This window comes from Stegodyphus dumicola, chromosome 6 (assembly GCF_044657685.1).
Source record: "Stegodyphus dumicola isolate Sdum_Otavi_A_Nest chromosome 6, ASM4465768v1".
NCBI lineage: Eukaryota > Metazoa > Arthropoda > Arachnida > Araneae > Eresidae > Stegodyphus > Stegodyphus dumicola.
The window spans coordinates 230561034-230582985 of record NC_140773.1 but is presented as its reverse complement, the minus strand read 5'-3'; the positions used below and the strand labels follow the sequence as shown (position 1 = coordinate 230582985).

The window sequence follows — 21952 nt, the reverse complement described above, 5'->3', positions numbered from 1 at the left end:
TAAACAAACTGTCACCACACAGGAATTTATAGCAGCCGTGTCATCAAATGGAAACTGCATTTTTTGCTTTCAAAACCATGACTCAGAGTTCTGTTTATGCCTTACAGTTAATGAGAAGAGAGATATTTTGAAAAAACAAGCACGTTGTTTTCTTTGTTTGGCCCCTAAACAGAAAATCTCCCAGTGCCGACAACGCCAAACTAAAGTTTGTAAAATTTACAAAGGTAAACATTCAGAAGCCATATGTTTTAAATCCAGTTCGATAGTTAAAAATACACCAAGTGATAAAAAGGATAGTATATGAATTTCGAAAAATGATACACAAACTAAGGAACAGAAAGAAGAAATTGTTTCGGCCGTTTCACATAATGCAAATAATACAATTCTTTTACAGACTTGCACGATAAAAGTTAAAACAGCTAAGGAAAAGGTGTTTGCCAGACTTCTCTTGGATAGTGGAAGTATGAAAAGTTTTTGTGCTCGCGAGTTAGCGGACAGATTAAACCTCGAAGTCATAAGAAAAGAAAAATTGACTGTCTACACTTTTGGGAATACTTCTCCCATCCAAAAAAATTATGACGTAGTTAAATTAACTTTAGAACATAGAAGTTCTCCCGATTCTAGAATAGAAGTTGAATTATTAGTAACTGATCATATATCAGGTACAGATATTCCACCTCCTAAATCAGAAGAAATTAAGCATAACAGACAAAAAAATTGCTGCTCGCAGATTTTCCCGACTGTAAAAAACCCATTGCCATTCTAATTGGTGCAGATTATTATTACAACATAGTAATGGGACACGTTAAATGCTTAAGCAAAAATCTTGTTGCAGTGGAAACTATTTTTGGCTGGTGCCTACATGGACGAAAAGGTGATGATGATGTCTCTTTAGAGCTTTTAATGTAGTTGTAGGAGAAGATTTGATTTCCAAACAAATAACAAAATTTTGGGACTTGGAAAACTCAGGACTTATTGATAAGAGGGAAAACTTCGATTCAACGGAAAATGAAGTCGTCGAATATTTCGAATCAAATATAACATATGAAAATTCTCGCTATAAAGTTAGACTGCGTTGGAAACATGACACATCAAATCTAAATAATAAAGAAATCGCAGAACAAAGATTTCATCGACTTAGAAAACGATTTAAAAAAGATCCTAATCTATTTTCCGAATACAGGAACGTATTAAGAGATCAGTTAAAACAAAATATTATCGAACCAGTTTCAGAAATTTCAAATGAAGAGGATGTCGTGTTTTACTTGCCACATAGGGAAGTTATACGCGAGGATCGAGCTACAAGTAAATTATGTATTGTTTATGATGCATCATCGCATGCCCCAGGATCCATTTCTTTAAATGACTGTCTACATGTTGAGCCAAATTTATACCCTGAAATATTCAAAATATTGTTAAGATTTCGGTATAATCTAATAACCTTCACCGCAGATATAAAACAAGCCTTTTTACAGATTCTCATACATGAAAAGGATCGAGACGCAACCAGGTTTCTGTTTTCCGATTTCCCTAATGATGAAACCATTTCTCCTGACATATATAGGTTCAATAGAGTTTTTTTCGGATTAAATAGTAGTCCATTTCTATTAGCCGCTACCATTAAACATCATCTGAAAAAATATAATAAACTTTATCCTACAACGGTTAACTTTTTGAATGAGAATGTAGATGATGTGATTGGAAGCTAACTAATGATCAATGAAGCATTAACCACAAGTCTAGAATCGGTCCAAATATTTAAGGAAGCAAGCATGCAGCTTCACAAATGGCATAGTAACTCCAGACAATTACATGAATTGTGGGTAAAAAAGGGTATCGTTCCAGATGAAAATCCTGAAGATTTTAATAGAGAAAATTTCCCATTTAAAGTCTTAGGTATGGCATGGGATAATTCAAAGGACTTACTGTATTTTGATGTTCGGAACTTATTGTCTTTCACATCTAAACCAATAGAAACAAAACGATTTCTTCTACAAGTGTTGGGTCGGATATTCGATCCGATTGGAATTTAAGGACCTTTCACTGTTAGAATAAAGTGCTTAATACAGAAGATTTGGTTGTCACAAATAGATTGGGATGAACCGTTACCTGAAGATTTGTCCTCTGAATGGAGAAAGTGGTGTGAAGAGCTACCTCAAATGGCTGAATTCTCTATCTCTCGTTACCTTTTCATGCACTCGAACATTAATGTCGAAAATCTCGAACTACACTGCTTTTCAGATGCAAGTGTCAAAGCCTATGGTACAGTCGCATATTTACGTTTCACGACAGAAAATAAAGAAATCAAAACGGCCTTTGTCTCTTCTAAAAATAGAGTAGCCCCACTAAAATCCCTTACTTTCTACCGAGGTTAGAATTAATGGGGGCATTGTTATCAGTTAAGTTAGTCAGCAATATTCTGAAAGCACTGAAATTGAGAATTCCGTGCTATTTTTGGACAGACTCAACAATTACTTATTTTTGGATCCAGAAACAACCTGAAGCCTTCAAACCCTTTGTCAGGAATCGTGTCGAAGAAATACAAAAATTGAGTTCACCTCAAGATTGGCATTATTGCCCAGGTGTCGACAACCCTGCAGATCTCGTATCTCGGGGGAACGAAGATTTCCAAGATAATAAATGAGACCATTTGGACGCAAGGTCCCCAATGGCTTCAACTCCCTCACGAACTTTGGCCAAGATTAGATATTAAAGAAACAATAGATAAAAACAAGCTGGAATACCGAAAGGGATCCGGTGATATACATCAACTTGAATGTACAATCGAAAAAAGTGCAGATGATCTTTTCGACATATCAAAATATAGCAAATTAGAGAAGGTGTTAAGAGTCACTGCTTGAACAACACATTTCATTATAAAATTAAGAAAAACTAGCGACATTCAAGGAACTCTCACAGCTGAAGAGTTACAAGAAGCAGAAAATTTCTGGATAAGATCAGAGCAAAAGAAGTTTTTTGCCGAAGAATATAAATCCCTCAAAGAAGGTAATTCAGTTGGAAAAAATTCTCCTTTGTATAATTTTCTTCCTTACATTGATGAAAAGGAAATCATGAGGTTGAGAGGAAGACTGGAATTTTCTGACTTCTCACTAGATAATAAACATCCAATAATCTTACCTAAAAATTCTCGACTGACGATTCTGATTGTATGCAAAGAACATGAGAAGATAATGCAAGGAGGAATTGCTGCGACTTTAGCTAAAGTCAGATCACGCTTCTGGATTCCTAAAGGACGACAGTTAGTCAAAAAAGCATTAAAAGGTTGTATAATTTGCCTAAAATATTTAGCTAAACCAGCAGACCAGATGACAGCACCCTTACCAAAGGATAGAATCCAAGAATCGCCTCCATTTGCAGTCTGTGGAATTGATTTCGCCGGACCAGTTTACGTAAAGTGTTCTAAAGACATTCGAAAATCCTATATTGTTTTGTTCGTTTGTGCAGTAACCCAAGCTCTATACTTAGAACTTGTATCAGATATGTCAACAGAATCCTTTTTACCTGCATTTCGCAGATTTTTGAGCAGAAGAGGAAACTGCGTAATCATCTACTCTGACAACGCTAAGACCTTTAAGAGGACAAAGAAAGAACTTGAGAATTTTTCAAAAGTTTTAAAAGATGACAAATTCAAGAATTTCATTGCCAAAGGAAGAATCCATTGGAATTTATTCGGCGTGTTATTGTGTCTTAATTATAGAAGCCCCAAACAGGCTTACATTTTGCTTTCTTTTTTGCACGTGGTGTGGCCGCTATTTTGTGATTGTAGGAGTTTCGGTGAGTACATTTTTGCAATTTTCAAGTTATTTTTATGTTTTGTACATTTGGATATTGTGCTTTGCTTGTCTGATTTCTTGCATTTTGCTTACAAACGTTTTGTTTTCTATTCATTTCAGTGAGGGATTTTTCTGCTGTTTTGTGTGTACTTTATTATTGCTCAGTTAATTTAATTTGATTTTCTGCATTGTTTATCATGCCTTCATCCGCTAATCGTTTCACTAAATTACGCCTGAAACGGCAAAAATTCCTGAATAATCTTGACTTTTTACTTAAATGTAAATGTAAAAAATTGATCCCCAATTTTATTCAAATCAAATCTAATCAAAAACCTTCGAGTCGCGTTTCAAGAATTCTGTTAAATTGCAAGCTTGCCTTACTTCGGTCCGTGATAAGGGATACACGTCAACAATTGTCCAAAATTGAACATGAACTCTATAAGCTTCATCTGGAACTCGCTATATCATATCCAAAATTCACTGCCCTTGAACAAAAGTCTTGGTCTAGAACGGAGAATGCAGTTAACCGTCATAAAAACACCTTGCAGTTAAATTCGAAAAACTTCTTTTACAGTCTTCCAGTTCAAGTAGTTCAAAAAATCTTCCCATTGTAAACATCAAGCCAATAGTTAATATTTCTAATGTTAGTCTTTCAGAAGAACAAGAGAGAATTCTAAAATATAATTTTAACTTCTCACAAACCTGTAAACCCTCGATTCCAAAGATTTTGGCTCCTATCGAAAAAGCTTTCAAGTTCAGTAAAGTTTCAGATTCACAGAAAGAAATGATTAGGCATCTTATCACTCATAATGTGAAATTCAATAATAAACCTTTGAAACTAAATCTAACTGCGAGAGAAAGAGCTACAATGCGTGAAATTCATTCTAACCCGGATATTATCATTTCAAAGGCCGACAAAGGTGGCCAGATAGTCGTCATGGATAAGAACACTTACATCGATGGTGTCACTAAACTCTTAAACGAAGGACCATATAATCCGATCCCTAAAGATCCTTCACCTTCGGACTTATCCAAAATAAAAACTGCGATCAAATCTTCGCAAATCATTTCAAGCAACTTAAAACATTCGCTTATCCCATCTGTTGTGAATTGTGCCAGATTATATGCTCTTCCCAAAATTCATAAAAGTGGTATTCCTTTCCGCCCTATTGTATCAAATTTAGGTACTGCCTCGTATCCATTAGCTAAATATTTAGTTTCTAGATTTTCCCCTCTATTAGACAATAACATTTACACCATAAAAAATTCAATAGAGTTTGTAAAAAAGGTTAAAAACATTTCTCCTAGTAATTTACTCATGGTTTCTTTTGATGTAAAATCATTATTCACCAATGTCCCAGTGGAGGGTGCATTAAGATGTCTAGAAACCAGACTTCGCGAATTTCATTTCTCTTGCATCGAAATTGATGAGCTAATTTCTCTCACTCAACTCTGTTTGAAACAAACACATTTTGTTTTCCAAAATAAATATTACAAGCAAACTGAGGGATTAGCCATGGGAAGCCCCCTCAGTCCCATCCTGGCTGATATCTACATGCATTATTATGAATCAAAATTGTTTGAAACTTTAAACTTCCCGGCATGGTTCCGCTACGTAGACGATACTTTTACCCTGTTTGAAGGTAATAAAGATGATTTAAATAAAGTTCTTTCAACAATGAATTCTATTGATCCTGCTATTCAGTTCACTTTTGAACTTGAGACTTGCAATTCTCTTCCGTTTCTCGACATTCTGGTCACACGTAACACATCCAACTTCAGTACTACAGTTTACCGTAAACCTTCATCAGTTTGCCTTCCACCACACTTTAAATCATGTCATCCGACTAAACAAAAGTTAGCTTCATTTTATTCCTATGTTTTCCGTGTTCTTCAAGTTTGCTCCTCGAAACTAGCCCTTGATGAAGAACTAAATTATTTAAAAGCAATAGCTATTGACAGGGGCTTTCCCCCCAACATTATTAATCAAGCTGTTAAAAAATTTTCATCTCAACACACTAAAAGCCACACTCTTATTTTAGGAGATTATAAAAATTCTGTTGTCATTCCCTTCTTTCCATCAATTAGCTATAAAGTTGCACATATTTTGCAGAAATTTAACTTTCGGGTTGTTTATTCTCCCATCAATAAAATGCCAACTTCTATACTCAAGGACCCCATTCCGGATATGAATTCCTGGGGTATTTATAGGATTCCTTGCCAGTGTGGTTTAATTTACATTGGCCAAACTAAGAGAGCCTAAAATTTCGCGTCAAAGAACATGAGGCATATGTTAGAAAAAAGGAAACACAGAAGTCTTCTGTTGCTCAACATTGTTGGTCCGAAAATCACACTTTCAATTTTTCTGCTGCCAAAATTATTCAAAAAACATCTTCCATTGGAGAACTGGATTTTCTAGAGGCATTTCACATTCATAAAAATCTTTCTGTTCTAGTTAACGATCCTAATTCCAATCCAAATTTGCCTTTTAGAGAAATTATGTTTTAGTTCTGGTTTCGCCAACAGATGGCGCCCCTTGCTTATTCTTGTCCAGGCTTTCTTATCTTATCTAATCATTATTTCCTATCTTGTTCATTTGCGGTTTTGCAGCTGAAGATGATGGTTCGGTAAAACCATCGAAACTAGTCCTGTGAAAATTTTGTAAATATAACGCTGATTTTTGTTGTTTGACTTCTGAATTAGTATTTATTCGGCGTGTTATTGTGTCTTAATCCATTGGAAATTTATAATCGAACGAGCCCCATGGTGGGGGGGGGGTTAGACTTGTAGATCTGTTAAAGAATGTTTAAGAAAAATCGTAGGAAAAGCATTGTTGATTTTCGAAGAAATGTCTACACTACTTGTCGGAGTCAGTTCTTAATTCACGACCTCTAAGTTACGTTTACAACGACAATGACGAGCCGCAACCGTTGACTGCAATGCACTTCTTAAACATTGGACAAACTGATTTGAAGTATCCTTTGACCTTTGCTAGAATAATCGGTAGCGAAACAACAAGAGAAACGCTGTTAAAAAGAAAGCGTTATCAAGAATTGCTGTTAAAACAGTTGTGGTGGAAATGGAAGCAACAATATTTATTAGATCTTAGAACTACCCATTTCTTGAAGAATCCGCAACTTCAACCAGAATTAAAAGTAGGAGATGTTGTTTTAGTCGAAGGAGATAATAAAAACAAACTCTTATGGAAACTTGGTAAAATCATAAAAATTATTCCTGGATGTGATGGTAAAGTCCGATCATTCGAATTAAAAACTGGTAATGGGATTTTAAAACGTACTGTTCAACATCTATATCCTCTTGAACTTTAGATATTTTGAACTTTAACAATTTAGTTATTTTTTTTTTTTCTTTTTTTGTCTATTAATGATTAAATTGAATATCGTTAGTTAAGTTTGTTCAGTTAAGTGGAAAATATTTTAAAATTTAGTTCATTTATTAGTTGTAACTTTTATTATTTGATACATGAAGTGTATAACCTGTATTGGAATTGAAGTGTTTGACTAATTAGTATATTTTAATATTTTTATAGAATAGTAATTTATGTACTTGATTGTATGTATAGCTGAGTTAGATGAACTCTTGTCAGAGTTCAGGTGGGGAGTGTGTTAAGGAATATTCTTTGATATCGCCAAGAGATGGCGTTAGGAGTCCATCTATTGGCTTACTTAACTTTCCCCTTCTAAACACGTGACTTGAAAAAATATTCTTCTTCTTGAAGGTAGAATTTTGATGCACTACGCAATAGAATTCGATTTAGATTTTAGCTGGAACTATTCAGTTCTTGCCTTTTGAGCATTAAATATTCGATTCAGGCATTTTAGCCTACATTGTATATATGTAAATATTAAGTTTAATTAAAATTTATGGAAAACCCTCCAGGCCATGCATCTCATTTTCGGATTATGAGTGATTCGACTTTGATCTAGAACTTTCGTTACACTTTTTTCTAGTGCTTTCTAAATTCATTTTGGATTACAGAATCGCTCTGACTGTGGGTGATTTATGTAAACTTGAAAATTACCTTTGCAACAATACATTTTAGGATTACCTTTTACAACTTGACTAAAGGAAAAGTAGATACTGTGAATGAGATGTGTGGAAGATATTCAATGTTGAAAAAAAGTCATAGTTGGCCTTCTTTAGTCTTTGGTTTATTAAATATCACAGGCATAAGTTTTTTATCTATAAATTCAACGATGAAACCAACCATTTACCATGACAAAATTATTTGAAGGCACTTGGCTCAGTAAAGAAACATCTTGAGATCACAGAACATAAATATATCACAGAGTATTAGAACCAACTCTAAAGGGATCCTAAAAGTTACCAGACAACAGACAGGTGAAACTTAGGAAGAAATTCACAGCTCATCGTCAATGTTAAGCGTGCCCAAAGAAATCTGATTGCAAGACTGTCAGTTTCTGAAGAATGCGATAAATCATTCTGCAAAACTATTCATTCATTATATGTTTGAACTGTCTAACAAAAGTGATAAAAATATTTGTGAACAATATATATATATATATATATATACATATATTTTAAGCATAATGCCAACTGAATTTGAATGCTCAGTAATAAAAGTTTTAGCTCTTTTCATTCAAAATTTTCCAATACAACCATGATTCAAATTATTCATTTTATTGTTATTAAAACATTTTTAAAAGAAAAATATCATTAACTATGTATTAAATGTTTCAAAATGGTGGAAAATAATTGAAATAATTCTTGCATTTAAACTTCTATTCCAAATTAAGATTTAATTTGAAATTAATGTAGATAATTACTGAGAGAATTAGATTTTTGTAGCGTAGTTTACGTGAGATGAGATCACTTGGGGTCACGTGTATTGAACCAGCGAATCAGGATATTGTACGATGAAAGCATAGTAAATTCTTAAATTAATGTCTTTTTACAAATTTATTGTCTTTATTTATTGGCTTTTTTACAAAATTTTAAACGACAATAAAATACCTTCAAAATAAAAAATTCTTAGAACTAACATTTGTCAACATTTTTTATGTGTATACAATGTGTTTTCGACAATAAAGTCTGCATGGCGAGATTTGCGCCGACGAAACGGAAAAGTACCTTTTTTTTCTTTGAAAATTGACATTAAAATAAATCATACATAATTGCTTAAAAAGTATTAAATAACACATTTAGATATAATTTTTTGCCTAAATCTTACTGTGTGGCTAGCATAAAAATACGGGTCAAAATGACCAAGTGAATGTGGTAATGGCATAGAAAAGGGTGCGTGTGCCTGAAGGGTTAAAAGACATTGCTTACTACTCCCCCGAATGTTGTATTCATGGAATGGTAGTAGTTCTTATTGTCAGCCATGATTACACCTCAGAAAAGTGGTGAGTTACTATTCAGTAGTGTTCCCATTAGAAGTTCTTTGTTGCTACGACATGAGAGCACTTGAGATTCCAGTAAGTTCCAATAAGTTGAATGCCAGTGCCATATCAGTATGGTACCAATGCCATGGTAATAAGTTGAATGCCATATCAGTAACAATTTAAAAATTTTTTACAGATCTTTCAGTGTGATGGCAAAGTAATCTTGTATCTGTTTTGATTAATTATCCATATACTGGCTTGAAATTTTCATCAGAACTTAACTTGAACAGTTACTCAAAAATCAGATATAATTAACCATCTTGAAATAAGATGAAAACGAGCAAAATTTAATGAGAGATTTTAACATTGGATTATCAAAAATTTATGATATTAAATATCAAAAAGAAAAATTAATTAAATTTCCCTCCTGTGCAACGACCAACAAAGTTTTTGATGAAGGAAAATTTTTTTGTTTTGAGGCAGTAGACAAAGTGCTGTATGAGTAGTTTATACTGAAACGAGAAGGAGGAGATCCTGTCAAAGGGCCAATGCTTAAAAAAGCAGATTTTTCTGAAAACTTAAATGTTGGAAAAGACTGCAAATTTTCAGATGGATGGCTAGCTGATTTCAAAAAACATCATAGAATTTGCTAAATGGATACATCCAGTGAAATACTTTGTTTATAAAAAAATAAATAAATAAATAAATAAATAGCTCATAAAAAGAAACAATACAGCACTAGAAAATATTTTTCATGCAGATGAAATAGGTCTGTCATTTTCATGTTTTCCGACTTCAATTTTAGAAGAAGCTAATGAAATATTTGCTTACGGTTTAAAAAAAAATTTGGCAATTTTATTTATGTGAATGCAACTGGATTATACAAGATAAAATTACTGGTGACTGGAAAATTCACATATCCTTGAGTACTGCCAGGTATCAAACATCTCCCTGTGGCATACAAACATCAAAAGAATGCTTGGATGGACAAGAATATTTTGCTTTACCAATTCAAAAGCATTTTTGTGAAAAGTTAAAATCTAAAAGAAAATCTGAAGACAGACAAGTTGTTTCAATGACTGATAACTGTCGAGTGCATCCTTGTGAACAGGAATTATGTTAGAACAAGATCAGAATTATGTATATTTCACCTTGCTTGTGTTGAATGAGAGTGACAGTGGGCGACAGCGTGCTTTTACTCTGTATCAAATAAAAGAATGTCTGGAACAACAAAAGGAAAATATGAAGAATCAAGATGGTAGAATGAGATATTTCACTTAGCCGCCGTCAGTCGGCGAAGAAAGATGAAATGAATAAAAATAGACCAGCACTGTGAAAAAAAAAGTTGGATCAGTAAGGTAGTAGGTACTTCAAATAATTAACAAAATGTTAGGTTAGAATAGCCGAAGGATATTTGTGTTTTGCTCTGGGAAAAGGTGAGCATCGCAAAGAGCTGATACAGCTGTTTGGATGTAATAGTACAGAAAGGGAAAAATTTGTTGCAAGTTTTTTTATATAATTTTGTATAGTATCAATTTGAAGATCTCTGTGAATATATGAATTTGGGATGAACCAGGGTGCATTAATAATTTCACAAAGGGTTTTATTTTGAATAACTTAGATCTTTTTTATTTCTGCCTATGAAAAGAAATTGATGTATAATTAATTTTTCATGAACATTTAAAACTGTTCTGAAAAATACTTTTGATGGTTGCATGTATAGATCACAGATTTTTTTTCTCTGCTAACATGAACAAAAGCCAATTTTACAAAGAAAAATTCTCGTTAAAGATATACATCCTTTGCCTGATAGTCCAATGTAATATTTGTTAAAGTTAAATGATGAAGCGTAACCAATGTATCTCAGATTTCCTTTTTTATATTATAATAACAAAATTATGGAAAAAAGAAGTTCATCTCAAAATCTAATTGTATTGAATCTCATTCTAATCATCTAATGGTAATAAATATTATTATTATTATTTCATTAAATTAGTCATTACCATTATTTTGTTAATAAAAATATGTTATTAAAAATCGCATTCCAACCTGCAGACTTACAAAGCTAGTTCGTATTTATTCTATCTTGTAAAATTTTGTTCTCGTTTTCTAATTTCTAATGCGAAAATGTGCGAATATAAATGAAGTGTGAAAACAAAGTTATAAAATTCACAAATTATTGCCGAGATTGATCAGAAATAGCGAGTGAAATATAAACATTGCATACATTTTGTTCTAAATCAATAGTGTACTGGATATACATAACTGCATTTAAATGAAAGCGAAATAATCATCGAAAAAAATCACAAATCTAGCAACCCACCTACTATGGCACAGCGTCTGACAAACGTGTAAATTTTACTGCATCCATGGAGGGGGATTAACGACTTTTCTCATTAGGAAAATGTCAAAGAGGGGGCAAAACTGTTTCCGATCACGCTGGTCTGAAGGCTATATTATGAGAATTTCGGCCCGGATTTAGAAAGATAACTTCATTACTAATGGTTGACCTCGCTATTTAACCTCTTCATTGTCCGTAATGCGTCTAGCGCGTTCAAGTGAAACTTCCACAGGGCGGCCGTAACACGGCTCAAGCACATTCATTGGACCGCCTGGATCAGATGTTATCAAATTATCCTGCTGTTAGAAATAAGCAGAGATATAATTTTTCCATTATGCTTTATTTCCTTATAATTTTACTTAATATTCATTGATACTCATCCACTACGAAAGCCATGTATGGAAAGTTATGATGTACAGAGAAAACAACATTACACGCCACGAAAAACAGACAGCCGCTGGGGGGAAATTTTCATGGACAGCGCGGCGAAAGGGTTAAAAATTGTTTGCATTTCTAGTAAATGTTCTTCAAACTCCAAGGTATTTTGCCCATACAGAAATTGTATACACGTTACATAAGAAAATAAGAATTATGTGAAAATAAATATGTACATGGAATATTATTATCAATGCTATAATGAAAGAACTTTAAAACATGGTAATTCATTTTTAGACGAAAACCACAAAAGCATAAGTTTATTACTGTTCTCTGTTCTTTAAAATAAGTATTTCGAGGTTCAACCAACCCTCTCTATAATCGTAATGTGTATCATCATTACCATACAGAAGGGATTAGGAAATTTTAATAAATTAGAAAACTCAAACTACCTTTCACAACATTTGCTACAACAGTTACAACCTTGAAGTGCTTTTCTAAAGTAACCAACATTAAAATAGGCATTTGACTAGTACTAGCATACTTGCCAACACACTACAAATAACGCAGTCCATACCTTTGCTTCCTAAAATATCGCAACAACCCCATAAGCTGTACTGAGCTTGTTGCAATTGCAAAATATTTTATATTGCAAAATACTTATTTCTTTGTCCACCAATGTTCCTTTTGAGGGGGGGGGGCTAAGGGAGAATAGGGATGGCCTTATCCCAGCATAAAGTTCTCATCAAAACATATGTTCAGCTCCTGTTATTTTTACCGTATTTTGCCCCATACGTTTCCTACATTTGCCAAATAAGTCAATCCATTATTCTGAGGCATGTGATATTTTGCCAAAAAAATCAGGTTCAAAAACTTATGCAATAAAACTGTACGAACAGAATATGTATATTGAAAATGCAATGTTAACTACTGCTGACAAAATGTCAGAATAAGAACTGAGAATTAGTACGAGAAAAGTCACTTGCCTTTTTATTCCACAGACAAGTTGGAGAAACAAGCTAGATAGACAAGTTGGAGAAAACAAAACTCCGTTTGAGGTGATTCTGAAAAAAACTACTAAACCATACTGATGAGAGAGAAATCAAAAAAACCTCATCACTCAGTTTGCTGATGTTGAAAATATATTTCATAGGAAAAAGGCATCACTAAAGTGTTGGCAGTGTATTGGCCAGTACCATCTAATATAAAAAATCACTTTTGAATAATGCAATTAGAACATTTAAAATAACCAAAAATAATATCTACCTGGGATTCCTTATTAGTTGCAGATGCTTCAAAGTTCTTTTCAAGTTTAGGAAAGGTACCGAAAGCATTTTTAAAGGTATTATCACAATCTTTATATTCTTTTCCCAAGCATTCAGACTGTTGACCATTATTTTCACCAATGAATGGAATTGAACTATCCTTTAACCAGTCATTTCCATTTTCAGTATGGTCAGAAATGTTTAAATTGCTATTTGTGAACTCCTCGGGTTCATTCCAATTATTTAACACACTTTTAGAGACAGCATCTAAACCAGGAGGTATAATTGTTGAAGCTGTGCTCAAATCAGGTGATATGCTTGTTGAAGCTGAGCTCAGACAAGGAGGGATATTTGAAGGCTTGCTCAAATCAGGAGGCGTGCCTCTTGAAGAAATGCTTAAGCCAGGAAGTACCTGTTCCGTAGTTGTACTTAAATAGGGAAGTGCAGGAGATGAAGATGCGTTGAAGCTAGCAGATAAATGTGAGGAAATTGCACTTCTTAAAGGACTTTCATCACGACACTTTTTGGGGGAAATGCAGCTTTCAACTTTTGGGTTCACCTCAGAAAAATAATTCTGTGAATGAAGTGAAAACTCTTTTAATGAACTTAGTGCATCACTGACAGAACTGCTAACCAAGAATGAATTATGTCCAGAACTGGTAGAAACATTATGAGGTGGCATTCTGTTTAACATAGGTTCCTGCAATGCAGGTATATTAAAATTAGCTGTGTTATTTTTACAAGCTGTACCTCCTAGATGTGAATACTCATCTAGAACCTGTTTTTCTGCATTAATATATGGCTTATTAGGGGATAAAAACTTATCCCTACCATCAAATGATGCAGTTTCAACTTGAGTTCTTGGAAATTGTCTTTTATTGTTAAACTGTTCAGCATTTGATGAAAATGAGACCTTACAACTAGGAGAAAATTGTGGTGTCGAGAAACTCATTTTATCAGTAGATTCAATGCTCTGAGTAGAACATTGATATGAGGAAAATTGATTATTTACACCAGTCAAATGATTAGCAGTTGACACATTATACTGAGACCTTGATGAAATTCCATAGTTTTCACAGTTATTTTGTTCACTCAAAAAACTTGTGCTCCCTGAAATACAAGACGATGGTTCTCTTAAGAAATCTCTTTCAAATGATTCAGACTTAACTACTTGAGGACTAGGTATATTATCATATAGCATTTCTTGCTGCGGTGAACTATATGAACTAGCAATAGCACTTAAAGATGTACAGGATTTAGAAGATGGAAAAACACCTTGGTTGTTTTCATTTCTGGGACCTTCACAGTAGGAAGCAAATTTCTTTTCAGCCACAAATGGATTATTAGACTGTGGATAATTCTGTTTCATTCGACTGGACTGTAATCTCATGTCACTAGATCCTGAATATGTCCCAGTTTCTGGGAAAATCTGTTTTTCTGGAAAAACATCATTAGAAATATTCCGTGGGAGAATTTCATCTTTACCTAAAGTAAATTGCCCCATTGAAAAATTAGAAGAGTGATTTTGATTAAAGGCTCTGTTTTTATGCTCTGTAGATAAAGTGTTCATTGACATAACTGAATCTCGTTGCATCCGATTTTTATCATAACTGCCATAATTAGATTCATACTGCTGAGCAGTAAGGAATCTCTGATCTTCAAATATTCCTTGATGATTTACTGGTTGATTCTGTTGCCTTAAAAGATTGCTTTGGTTATAATTTTGCTTTAAACCTATCTGCAAACTTTCATTTTGAGAAAATGAGCACTGCTGACTTGTCTGCAATCTTTGTTCATTATAACTGAAATATTCTGCATTATGCTGTTGATACGAACTTTGGGGCAATAAAGAAGACCTGTTCTGAGCATGGATTCTACTCTGTGCATTATATGCTGGAAGACGTGGTGTATTTGTTGAACCATGAAGCACAGGAAAGGAATTATAATTATCCATGTTCAAATTCTAGAAGAAAAGAAATGAAAAATATAACACCAAATAAAAAATAGCACTAACAGAAAAAATAACATTTCTTATGAGAAAAATACTCAGGATTATTTTTACAATTTTATAACTACATATATAAACAACAGAATTCAAATAAAGTTTAGGATAGAACCGCAAACAAGGATGAATTATCTAAAAGCCCTGTAGATATTTTTCTTTAGTAGTCGGGAAAATATCTATACATAATCCTACCACAAAAAGTGGAGAAGGGCAAACGATATTTTACAAAGCAAATTTTTTTAGATAAAGTAATACCAGATTCTAAATTAATAAGCACAGCCTTGTAATATAACATGCAACAGTCTATCAAAATTCAAACTATCAAATATATTTTAAAATAAGAAAGAAAATATACTTAACTGCATACACATATGATATGTAATTTTTTTTAAAAAAAAAAAAAAAGGAGAAGAAACTAAGAAAAACAAAGAAATTATTTATCCGTATATATTCAAGAATATTGTGTATATCCAGGAAACTATGTATACAGCCATAATACAGAGTTTTTTTCATTCTTATACAAACGCTTCTACTCATTTTCGTGCTTCACTGCAATGCTCGCTTAGTCGCACTTTTAAAAGCTCTGGCGGTGCAGTGTTCCACCTCATGGAACACCCACAGAATTAAAACGGTAAGTGCAATTTTTACAAAATTTTACCTGTATACTCCTTTAGGACTAAATAGACTGCATACAACTTTTTTTGTTGAAATTCCGATGTTAACGTTTAGTGCGACGCAAAGGGTTAAAATGTGTTTTATTGAGATTATGTATTTTTTGTTTGCCTATATTGTAGAATTTGGTGCTCCTTTGACTTTTTAAGTGGCAAAAATCGCCGCTTCGCAAGCCACAATAATGAGTCAAAGAATTGCACAAAATCGGAATCCATGTACCGCCAAAAATCGCCAAGGGGTACCCTAAACTATACTTTTACCCAGGGAAGCCTTATGGAAAGATATTACTGAAAGGAACAGTCATAAAGTAAGTATGAACAGAACTCTAGACATTTCCCAGAGAGAAAACTGTTGCTATCTTAGAACCTTCTACTGGCAATGATGGCCTTTTAAAATATCTGCACTGAATGAAAGCCCAAGCCAAACTTGCAAATGCAACTTGGATTTGCCCTGCACTAGATCACTCTGGGAGAAATAGCGGAAGACAAGGTGCAAAACAGATTTATAGATTATACTGTGGGTAGCTTTCAGTCTTGTTGTCCTCTTTCATACAGTCAAAAGTCGTTAATTCGGACACCCATAATCCGGACCTCAAAGCTAAAAACTTTCTGCGCATGAGTGGCGTTCACGCACGCGCATGAGCGTTTACGCGTGCGCGTAAGACTTTTACGGCTGCGAATATACATGTGTGCATGCGCATAATACGTTTACGCATGCACAATTAATTTATAACGGACGGTATAAGCTAAAACTATCTAATTATTTATTTCAGTTAATGTTGCAGATTGCGTTGATCCTTAATCTTCGAATTGGATCCGGCTTATTATTTTTTGCAGACTGTTAGAGCAATTTTATAAAAGTAAGCTTGAACTTCCGATTATGTCAAATAGAATTTCCGATATATATTTATTAATACGTAAAGGATCTACAAAGCGAAAGTATTTTTCGAAATCCATTAAACAGAAAGTGGAATTGCTGCAAAAAATAGATAAAGGCATATATCCTTTGATTATCTAATCATTTCGAAATATGTTTATCAATTTCACGCTGCTGTGAGGGGGGAGGGAAACGACACCGCGCGCAGTGAATTGGAAGTTGATCTGTCAGCACTATCCTTATCTTCAGAGTAGATGTTTTTATTTTATTTTGTTTATAATTCTTTACTAAATGTAGTATTTCATCTCGATGTATTCTGTCTTTGATATGATTTAAATCAAGTTCCTTGTCATTATAATTCGCTTCCGAGAGTGAAGAAAGTGACTCAGAGGTTATTCAAAACGAAAAAATTTCTATTGACAAATTAGTCGGTACTCTCGACACAGCAATTATAGGACTTGAACAGCGGAACTTTGTAACTAAACAAGAAATTATGTCTGTTTAATAGAATTAAAGAGAAAGTATTATCGCATGAAACGGAGCAAATTAAACAACTTACATTGAACGAAATGTTTAATAATGTAAACAAATAAATATTTAGCTTTTTCTTTTTGTAAATTTTGATACCCTTTCGATCATAATTGCTCTTTATTTCATAAATTACGTTTTGATATTTTTAATTTTATAATTTCTGCATGCTATCTTACCAGATTTAAACTGATGATCTATAATCCGGAATCGCCGAAGTCCCGAAGAGTCCGGATTAACGACTTTTGACTGTATTTGTTTGTTCAGTCTACAAACAAATATGAAATTGTCTTGTTAAAAAAAAACTTGCTTTTGTAATCTGCCATTGGAATTTTTTTTAATGTACCTAACTACTCAAAATAAAGAAGAAAAGCTTCATTTGGCTATTAAAAATGCCTTTTGGATCCCAGTTTTCTTATATACATATTTTTACATATTACTTTTCACCTAAGTTAATAATAAATAAAATATTTTTATATATTACTTTTCACCTAATGCTTGTTCCAAGTAACTGGTTTTCTGGCCAAAGATCCACTCCCATACATACTATTTGATGAGGAGTCTATTCTAAATATATTACAGATTAGATTTTTAAAAAAAAAATTTAAGAATGTATTGCATTTCTTACTCTCATTGATACTTTCAGATTAACTGCAAAATCATGAAAATTTGCCAACTCGCTGATAAATTCATGTTAACAAAAAGTGTTGGCTGGTAGTCTAATTTTATAGCTCATAGGTACTATTCTGTTTATATAAATAATAATAAAAAAAGCATTGGTAACGTCCTAGTATGCAGTACAACCTTGCCCACGATTTTGAAAATTACCACCAATGCCAAAATGACTCATTTACTGCTCATCATATACACAGCATTTACTGAGTATCATAATGTTGCCAAATCCTGTGTGTACTGTATACTAGGATTAAACTGAAGCATTTTGTAAGAAGTAAATTTTATGAGGGGGGGGAACAGCAATCTTGTTTGTCAGTGTTTATACAACCAATGGATACATTTGGCAAACTGAGTTAAATAAAAACTTATATGTATGTACAGTACATGCACGTATGAGTTGACTGTTGCAGGGGTATTTTCAAAAATGTATGAAAAACTTAGCAATTCTACCATACATTGAAGCCAGAGGTGCAGATAATCAGCAAATGCCATTTTGTTAATTCATAAATGAAAAATGTTAAGACTATGAGCCTATAAAAACAAAATTCACAAATACTCAAAAGTTTGATAAAAGTACTCAAAAATTAACATATTTTCTGATAGTTTTAAATGATATAGAAGCCAATTTTAAATATGGAATCATATTCAACTTATTGAAGCATATGCTTTTGTGAATGTCACCTACTAATATTTAAGCACAATAAATTGCAATATATAAGTAAAATAATGTATATGTAACCTGAGTTTTCCTACCAATACTGAACTTTCATGTATCTTGAAATTTTCACTTGAAGTTGTAAATAGTTTGTGATAGAAAAGACGCTGAAAATCACTGTAATATTATTAGAAATGCAGCTTATAATAATATGACCAATATGCTTAAAAGTAAATTTACTCATGATTATGATCCACAACAATCTTTACTTAAATAAAAAAATTCTACATATAAGAGAATTTTCTTATGGTCCCACACTCATATGAAAATTGTACGCTTGGTACTTTCTTACTATCTGCAACTCCACCAAAAAACCACGAAAAAGTACTGATGAGACAATGAACAATGCTGCCAAGGAGTACTTAAGTGGCAACCGACAATTTAGAGAAAAAAAATTTATGTAGGAAGCTAGATATGCTCATAGCACCTGCCCAGACAGTCTTCAACTTCTACAGACATTTTTCCCAGTGCGACTTCAGATTATGATCTCTCCTTTGAGTTTCAATGTTTTTAGCCTCACGGTGGTTCACAAGGTGCAGTTTTGTTGCCTTCAGCGAAATCTCAGATTAGTCCTCTCCATGTATAAGGTAACAGAGGATCATGTGGCTCACTTCAAGGCATCATACACCTCTATTTTTCTTCTTAGTTTAGGAATTTGATGCTAAGGTTGTGCATAATGCCAAGTTCATGCAATACTGATTTTTTTACTGTAAACAGATCACTGGGTAAATAGTGAGAACAGTGCAAAGGAAAAAAATAGGCAGCATAAGATGCATAACTGATATAGATGTAAAGACACAAAACAAATGTTTTTCTTCAGTGGCAATGATTTCGCAAATGCTCTCTAAAATCACCAACAAGTTCACAATTTTTTGGTGGAAATAAGGATAATTAGAAACTACTATTATAGTTTTCTTAGTATTATAGTTATTAGTATTCTTAGTATTATAGTTATTAGTATTTCTTAGTATTATAGTTATATTAGTATTATAGTTAAACTATAATATAAACTTCATATTATAGTTTCTAAGAGACATACAGAGTAAAAAACAGTTAATGATAATAATTTTAACCCTCTGAGCACCATGACCAGCTTTATCCGGTCACGAGATTTTTCAATTTTTGTTATATATTAGCTTAAAATTTAAGATATTTTGCTTCTGTACTTTCATTAATAAAATAAATGTCATCTTGATAAATGTAAGTTTATGAAAATAGAGACTAAAATTGGTAAATATACACATTCAGCTAATAAAGGCCCTTTAAATACACTTCTTCATCACAGATATAAAAACCCGGGGTGCTCAGAGTGTTAAATAAATCCAAAACATGTATTATTACAAAAAGAAACGCATGCCTGCCTTACAGAGGAAAAATTTCTATGTTTGCATTGGGTTAGTTTCATTTCTGTAAAATTTTTACAATTCCTAATAAACTTATGTTAAACTCTGAGTTCCTTCAATATGAATTATATCCAAATTACTCCATTTCTTTATTCTGCTAAATTATTAACATAATACTGCCATATATTTGAATCTACACAACAATTCTATTATTACACTTCCCATATAGTACTGAATAAATTAGTATTGCACAATGTAGTTTTGCTATTTGCAAAATGCTCAACATTCATGAAATTTTTGTCTATTAATCAACCCTCGTACATTTAATCTTACGATTATATTAATAATGAAACTATTATAAATGAATCTGTATATGAGAAATTAATTACATCTTTATCTACGAATCTAAGCTCTTATTCAACCTTGCATATGAAGGAAACACTTCAAATATTGTGAGTAGACCCATAAGTCCAGAGGCTACAATTTTTACCTTAAATAATAATTTAAACGACAGCTTTACCAAGCGAAATGTTAATGATACATACCCAAACAAGAAATAAACCAATAAAGGGATAAACTGTATTATCACAAACAACTGCTTTTATTTAATAACTTAATGTCAATTCAAATAAAATTAGAACGGACTTATAATATAAGTCCTTACACCTTAAAAATAAAACCTCACTCGTAAACATTTTTTTAATAAAGTACAGTAAACACAAACACTTAACACGACACAAATCAATCACACCAAGTAGCGATACGCTTAATTGATGCCACTTATAGGAAGAGAAATATTCTCATTTAAAAAATGACTAACAGATATGGCTGTACCAGTACATTTATAGCTAGCTATTTTACCTTGCCAAGGATCAAAGAAGGGTTCAATTACTAGGGTTGATGCCTTTATCCCCACATCATTAAAGATTAAATAATTATCACCAAAAGAAGGTTCGCCAAAGAGGTAAAATTTAGTGTCGAATCGTCAAAATAAAAAAGGGTAAACTGCCTTCCACAGTGAAAAAAAAAAAAAAACACCGAAGGACTTAATTTTATAATTTTGAGATCGAATAAAGGGCCAGAATCAATTCTGAAGGGTTACATCATAAATTTTGAAAAGATGCAATATTTCCTTGATCAATGATCTTGTGGTGTTAACAACACGAGAAAAGAACCACTCTCGAAAGGTCATTCATGTCGCAAGTGATTCGGGTCTGGAGAGAAAAGGGAGCGAAGAACTCGCTAGCGAGTTAGATTTAAAGAGACAGGGCCAGAACTGCCTCTGAGGAGAAACATGAGATAAATAAATTAATAGTTTTAGCTTTAAGTGTTATGATATAATAGTAATAAATGAAAGAAATTCTCTTAAAGAGACTGAGTTTAAGTAAAATATGTGTGCAGTGGCGTAGCTAGGGTGGGGTAAAAGGGGACACCTGTCCCCGGGCGCAGCATTCAAGGGGCGCCAAATTGATGCTACGAAATGTTTTAATGAAATGTTTTCCATTCTTGGCACACAGAAAGTGGCGAAAATATTTCAGTTGTGCCCGGGCGCTGGAAACTCTAGCTACGCCCCTGTATGTGTGCACAAGAACCCTTTTAGCAGGGAACAAAGAGGTGCTAACTCTTAAGTTACAACCGCTTACGGTTGAAAGAAATAATATTTGCCCGATTACGGAACAAAGAGAGTGACCCTGAGCGAAGATGAAAGAACAGCGAATTCGCTCAGGCGGGGGGGTCAGTGAACGAGTTGACTGATAGCTTCGATGCGCCTTGTCTCCATAGCAATGGAAATAGTAACGGAATAGCAATGGAAATAGTAAAGCATTACATGCGCTTTCCAAAGTGGCTCTGGGTCCTTTTCTAGATGACGCAATTCCAATGATAAATAGGCAATGAATGGAGAACGGGGTACCGATCGAAGAAATCTTTTTGAAAAAGTTAACCGAAAGTCGTTGTATAAAGCAATTTAAGGGGAAAATTTTAGCTGCATTATGAAT

General features: G+C 33.2%; 1 protein-coding gene across 1 annotated transcript in view; it reads right to left on the bottom strand.

The window, feature by feature from the left end:
* LOC118195162 (uncharacterized) overlaps nucleotides 1-20720 on the bottom strand; it is an 85029-nt gene extending 64309 nt beyond the window's left edge. The window contains exons 1-2 of the mRNA XM_085819639.1: nucleotides 20501-20720; nucleotides 13143-15104 (exon numbers count right to left, since the gene is read on the bottom strand). Of these exons, the coding sequence (XP_085675765.1) occupies nucleotides 13143-15095 (1953 nt within the window). The 5' untranslated portion in view covers nucleotides 15096-15104; nucleotides 20501-20720. The remainder of the gene's footprint in view (nucleotides 1-13142; nucleotides 15105-20500) is intronic.
* Nucleotides 20721-21952: the final 1232 nt, after the last annotated feature.